This window comes from Erythranthe guttata, chromosome 8, assembly GCF_056151865.1.
Source record: "Erythranthe guttata isolate IM_541 chromosome 8, IM_541, whole genome shotgun sequence".
Taxonomy (NCBI): domain Eukaryota; kingdom Viridiplantae; phylum Streptophyta; class Magnoliopsida; order Lamiales; family Phrymaceae; genus Erythranthe; species Erythranthe guttata.
In genome coordinates, this window is record NC_142540.1 from 12,743,297 (window position 1) to 12,749,381 (window position 6,085).

The 6,085-nt window shown below is 35.1% G+C and overlaps 2 protein-coding genes across 2 annotated transcripts; both read right to left on the minus strand.

Annotated features, from left to right (window-relative positions):
* Window positions 1-1,952: 1,952 nt before the first annotated feature.
* Window positions 1,953-3,214, minus strand: LOC105967792 (uncharacterized). The gene is made up of 2 exons (XM_012992404.2): window positions 2,881-3,214; window positions 1,953-2,008 (listed from the first exon to the last, which is right to left on the minus strand). Exons 1-2 carry the CDS (start codon window positions 3,212-3,214, stop codon window positions 1,953-1,955), a joined length of 390 nt encoding a protein of 129 aa, XP_012847858.2.
* Window positions 3,215-3,599: 385 nt separating this feature from the next.
* LOC148768533 (uncharacterized) lies at window positions 3,600-5,129 on the minus strand. The gene is made up of 5 exons (XM_088821249.1): window positions 4,899-5,129; window positions 4,729-4,817; window positions 4,490-4,639; window positions 4,181-4,405; window positions 3,600-3,948 (listed from the first exon to the last, which is right to left on the minus strand). The coding sequence occupies exons 1-5, from the start codon at window positions 5,127-5,129 to the stop codon at window positions 3,600-3,602; spliced, it is 1,044 nt and encodes a 347-aa protein (XP_088677375.1).
* Window positions 5,130-6,085: the final 956 nt, after the last annotated feature.

The following is a 6,085-nucleotide window of genomic DNA, read 5'->3' on the forward strand; positions in this document are numbered from 1 at the left end:
GTACTGATTTCACTTTAAATAACATTTTTACCTAACAAATAGCCACAAGTAATACATACATATATAATAAATTAATAATAAGAGTATTATAGGTATCACAAATAATTTTAAAAACTAAAATAACATTCATATATATATAATTAATAAAATTTGGGTTCATAGCAATTTAATTCGAAAGAAAAAAAATGTAGCAAAGTGCATTAATCTATGTGTTTAATCTAGCAAAATCTAATAATCCGGGTCTTCATGTTGCTGCTTGAATCATATGTATTTTATTTGTAAAATGGATATACATTTATGAAATTCTAAACATTTATGCATGTTCCTGAATAGAAATTTAATATGGGATAGTTAGCAAGAACCCCTCATCTAGAAAAATGAGTTACAGAAACGTCTCTCTCAAAAATAATTAGAGAAAACCCCTTTTGCTAATATTCCACCTATGTGATATTTTCATAATTTCAAAACCACCCTTAATTGTCTATTATACTCTTTCAAAACCCTAATTTTATTTTTATTTTTTCATCCGCCGTTTTCACGGTTCATCGTTTCTCTTATTCTCTCTTTTCTCTTTTTCTCTGTTTTTCTCTTCTTCTTTTTTTTTTTCCTCTATTTTCTACGACAATCTTCCGCCATTGCCGTCGCCGCCGCCAGGAGATGGAGAAAGAAAGAAGAGGAAGCACCCATCAAACATTATAAATGATTTTGATAGCGATTCTGAATTCGAATGCCAGGATTGCTACATCGGAGGCTAATAGAGATAAGATTGTCGATTTGTCGCCGGAATCGGATTTTGATGGGTGGTGGTTCTGCTTTGGTTGGTGCGAGTTGTGATTTTATTTATTTATTTGTAAGAAAAAACCGTCATAATGTCAAAATAAGGTGGTGATGGTGTGTTGTGGCGGTGGTGTGGTGACGATGGTGAGGCATATTTAGGGTTTTTTGGTGGATCAGGCGGAGGACGGCGCCTCTAGAGAATTTTGCGCAGGCTGAAACCTTAATCGACTATGTACATGTTCATAGTCGATTAAGCTAATCGACTATGCTCTCGCAGTCGATTAAGGTTGATCGACTCCATTTTTTTTATTTTTTTTGAATTTTTTGTTTATTGATTCCGACTGTATAAATCATTAATAATATTTGTATATTTTTTGTTTTTGTAAAATATTGTTGATTTTTTCGCAATTGTTATTTGTTATGTTTAGTAGCAGATTCTTGATCGACTATGCTTCATTATAGTCGATTAATATACCTGATATAGAAAAAAAAATTTAAAAATTAAAGATTTTCCTTAATCGACTATGAAGCATAGTCGATTATAAGGCTAATCGACTATGCTTCATAGTCTAATCGACTATGCTTCATAGTCGATTAAGGAAACTGATACAGAAAAGAAGGGGAAAAAACGGGAAAAAAAATAAAAAAATTCGCTGAGCGCGTGACCCAATGATGATGTGGCGGGTGGGGGCAAAGCTGGAAAACATAATGACTCAAAATGGATGTGGGCTTTTCTCAAATGGACTAAAATATTTTGGACCTCTCTCCATTAAAAACTAATGAGGGGTTTTCCTCAAAGAGCCCCATTTAATATAGCAGTGCTATACAATAATGTGAGGTCGCAAAGTGCTTCTGTGGAAACATTTCCCGTTACATTTATTCACATTTATTTGGTAGTGAATTAAAAATAATCATTCTGAAAAACACAATCATTTTAGGATTTTGACCATAGTTTATTGTTAACATGTGATAGCACATACCAGGAACAACAAAAAAAAAAAAAAAAAAAAAAGGAAACCAAAGAGTTTGGTTTTTAATGAAAATATGACAACCTAAACAATTGAAACTATATTAATTACAGATCATTAAATATTTATCATTAAACTTGAAATAGTAGAATTGCATATAAACACAAAACCAATACAAACAACATGTGCAATTGTTTTAAGGGGAAACTAGTATTCACCCGTGCGATGCACGGGGTGGCATATTTTCAACTGAAAATACATGTCTGTAAAACAAATTTACACAGATATCAATTGTTACGCTCATTGAATTTAACTACAAAACGTTATCGACCAACAATATTAAAAATATGTAATGAGTATTAGGTTCTTGATAGTTACAATATAAGAATAATATTAAATATTAGTATATCGACAAACATAAATCCTAAAGTTAATAAGATTTACAGCGAGCATCCTAGGACATGAATGAAAACAACATCGCATGGGGGAAAACATATAGGAAAGATAGACCTGCCAAAGAATAAGGTGTTAAAAAAAATAAAAGACATGATGCATGAAGAACTGATAAATATGAAAATAATTTCTACCTTCAAATTCGATGAAATACTTCCTTGTACACGACATTTCTAGTAACATTGGTGAGTTCACCCGAATCCGACTTGATGTGTATCTTAATGACACCTCTGCTCTTAACTCTGGACACTACAACATATAGTTGATCATGGCTGAAGACAGGCCTAGGAAGATACAAACCAACATGCGAAAGAGTTTGGTCTTCGCTTTTATTGATCGTCATTGCAAAAGAAACAATCAACGAAAATTGTCTTCTCTTAAATTTAGTTGGCAGTCTGGGGTTAGATGGTATTAAAGTCATCCGAGGAATGAATACCATGTCACCGATATTTTTACCGAAAAGAAGTTTGCAATTTAGAACGTGAATGCCGGTTCTAATAATTTGAAGGCTGGTCCCGTTGCACAATCCTCTAGCTTGATCGATGTTCCTTATTAGCATAACTGGTACACCGACCTTGAACTTCAATACATGAGAAGGAACTCCCGAGCATCTTTTGTGTTGAGAAATTTAGTCGAATAGATTTTTGCATTATCCTCCGTTGTTTGCTCATCCCTAACATACTATATGAGCTCAAGTAGACCTTCTCCTCATCTGGAAGGAGAGACATAAAGTAATCGTTCACAGACTCGACGCATTCATTAGTTGCTGCAAGAATTGCCCTCCCTTGAAAATAGTCTGGATTATACATGTTACTAAAAAAATTGGGATAAACGAAGTTCAGTAGGTCTCTGAATGAATCTTCTGAATCACCAATCAGCATGTCCTCGGGAATCTCTAACGAAGCTTCTCTATCATTTTGTTCCCTAACATCCCCATTACCAACCTTCAGTATCCTGTCACCAAATTTTCTTACCTCGTCCACATTAGTTGGAGAAGAACATGACTGCAATCTCATGTTCTTACTCAACATCATGACACGACAGAAATGCCACAACGGAGAGGAGTTTACCGTAACATGTACTATGTCCTACCTTGATGCTATGAGTACAACTCGTAAAATCTGCCTAAAATCTACTCCAAGAACAACCACCTTACCTCCAATTGTCTACCTGTAATATTGACTTAATTGTCTTGTTAAGCACTTCAAAACAATACCTATGCTCATAGGAGCCTCGTCCCATATAATAAGCTTAGCTCTAATCAGCAACTCCACATGTGGACTTTGTTGCGTTATGCTGTAGGTGGAAGTCTCGTGTACATTTATGGGTGTCCAAATCGAGAATGAGCTGTTCTTCCACCGGGGAGCAATAACGATGCTATACTACTGAATGCAACATTAACTACAATCTCTCCCTTGGAACAGACTGCATCCGAAAGAATTTTCCAGAGAAACGTCTTTCCTGTCCCACCATGACCACATAGAAAGAACATTCCACCATGGTCATTAGATATAGAGCATCCATGACTACATCATAAACCTTTCTTTGCTGGTCTGTAACTGAGGCAAGACACTGTTGAAGTTCTTTGCCCATTTCAAACCGGTCGTAATCCAGTTCATCTAAGACCAATATGTTTACTGTGTCCTCCAGCACAAATTCGATTGGAAATGGCATGGGCGGGTAATTACGTAGACTTTTACCATTACTTTGCAATATTTTCTCTATTTTAGTGATAGTATAGTTCATCAAACTTTCATCCGATATAGATAAATCACCACATAAATTTGATACATTATGTGCATTTAGTTCAAAACTCAAAGAGTCAATATTAAAAAATTGAGTAATATTTAAAATCTAATTGAATAATGTGCCATATCTGGATTATTATGAAATCGTTGTTGTTTGTAAACAATACCCTCCAACTTTGCCTAACATGTTCGGTCCGGCTTAAGCTATTGGAAAGTAGCATAACCACAAATAACCTCCTTATATAATCCTCAGATGCCCAAGCATTCACTTCTCTTATCGCATCTATGTATTCTTTGTCGTTGTCTAACAAACCCAACACATAGCACACATCCATGAACATATGGTAGACGTAGCCAGCAACTTTTCTGATGTCCTCGTAACACGTGCAACCCCTCTGAATGTTAAGTAGCAACCTAAGGTAATAGTCTTCCCCCTCCCCAGGGGGAACATTCGCAATCCTACCAATAGAAAATCCTCTTTTTCTTGGCGACGAAGTGCGAGAACCCTCCTTATACACAAACTGTTATGGGAAATCCTCGTACCTCAAGTCCGTGGCATGTGGACAATTCTTGTTCGCCTCAAACCACGCTAAGAACATCGTTTGATTGGCAGATGGCGTATGCAGAATACTTTGTAATGACTGGTTTTCATTGAAGACAAGCGGCTGATGATCAGGGAGATGAAAGCTTAGCCTAATTACATATGATCTCTGTAATGAATATCAAAATTAAACAGCATCCACATTGCCTCACATGCCGAAAGATATTTACAGTCGTAGTACATCTTTATCTCGTCACGAATCTCAGCGCCGCCATCTGTATTGCGTGTTTCATAAAATATCGGCGTAACTCGATCATGGCCCTTGTTGACCTATTTGAACAGGTATTTGATTGACTTGTTTTGGTTGCATAGCTCTATATTAATGGTAGCTTTGTATTTACTCAACAATACCCGATTGTACGGAACTACAAACCCATTATCAAGAGTACTCTTCTTCTTCATAACTGTTTTGCCATCTTTTCTTGTCCTGCACACAGTATAACCATATGCGTCTGACTCAGTTCGTTGCACAAATGGCTTTGGAACTTGCTTCGTGCAAACCCGATCCTTCATACAGGGAGATTTTAAATTCGCCTGACCGTACGGTCCATGTATCATATACTTCTCCACCAACTGGTACATTTTTCTGTCAGTTTCTTCGTCAGGAATTTCAGTACATATAATCCTATCAATTTCTTCTGGGGTCTTAGGCTTTTCATCATTATGAAACCACAACAAAATATGTGCATGCGGTAGACTCGCTTCTGAAATTCAATAGTGCACACGTCTACAGAGGAACTGTAAATAAATGATATTAAACAATATGCATTAATTTAGTTAATGAATAAATAAATATTTAAACACACATGATCCATATCTCTAATTCATACAATTGTAGTAAATGTATAATTATAAATTTAGATCTAATTTAATACTTACATGCTCTAATACGTCCGAATATACACTATTTCTTAATTTCTGTCATCATACTATCGAGCTTCATCTTGAACACACGACACATAATGTCTGGCCGATCCCCCGGCATGAGATTTGTATCTTTCAACACCATTTGTATTTCATGCCGTTGAGGATTGCATGCGATGGTGATGAAGTGAGTTATAAATCCTATAATGTGAAAATAAACAATCGTTAAATATAGTTGTAATAAGATTTGATAAATGGTTCCTATTTGTATTTTATTGAAAATGTACGAATAAATAATATAGCAAATAAATTCGTCCATTTTTTTTCTAACAGTCTTACGTATGAAATCATCTTGCATCGAGTAAGAAGAATGCGACGACATCTGACTTATCACTTGACCACTATTCGGTTTACTCCGAATGAAACTAAAATAAAAAAATGCATGCTAATAAATCGTAATGAAAGAAATACATGTAAAAACAAAGTAATTAATTTATTTAAAGATAAAATTATAACCTCGATTTGAATTCGTTAATTGCAGGAATATCCTCATTTATAGCACACACAATGAATGCCAATGGTTAGATACCTGGACTTCACCTAAGAAAACATAAGAATAGTCATGAAATGTAATAAATGTCCTTCACATTCATTAAACCAAATAAATAAGAGAA

Bases quoted from the DNA above. Each gene is read 5' to 3' on its own strand.
- LOC148768533 (XM_088821249.1), bottom strand. From the start codon at position 5,129: ATGTACCAGTTGGTGGAGAAGTATATGATACATGGACCGTACGGTCAG. The intron at 4,640-4,728 runs GTACTACGACTG...ATATGTAATTAG, and splicing joins ATTCGTGACGAGATAAAGAT to GCTAAGCTTTCATCTCCCTG. The intron at 3,949-4,180 runs GTTATTTGTGGT...ATCGGATGAAAG, and splicing joins TCTGAGGATTATATAAGGAG to TTTGATGAACTATACTATCA.
- LOC105967792 (XM_012992404.2), bottom strand. From the start codon at position 3,214: ATGAGATTGCAGTCATGTTCTTCTCCAACTAATGTGGACGAGGTAAGA. The intron at 2,009-2,880 runs GTATGTTAGGGA...TTTGTTTTACAG, and splicing joins GGTCTACTTGAGCTCATATA to ACATGTATTTTCAGTTGAAA.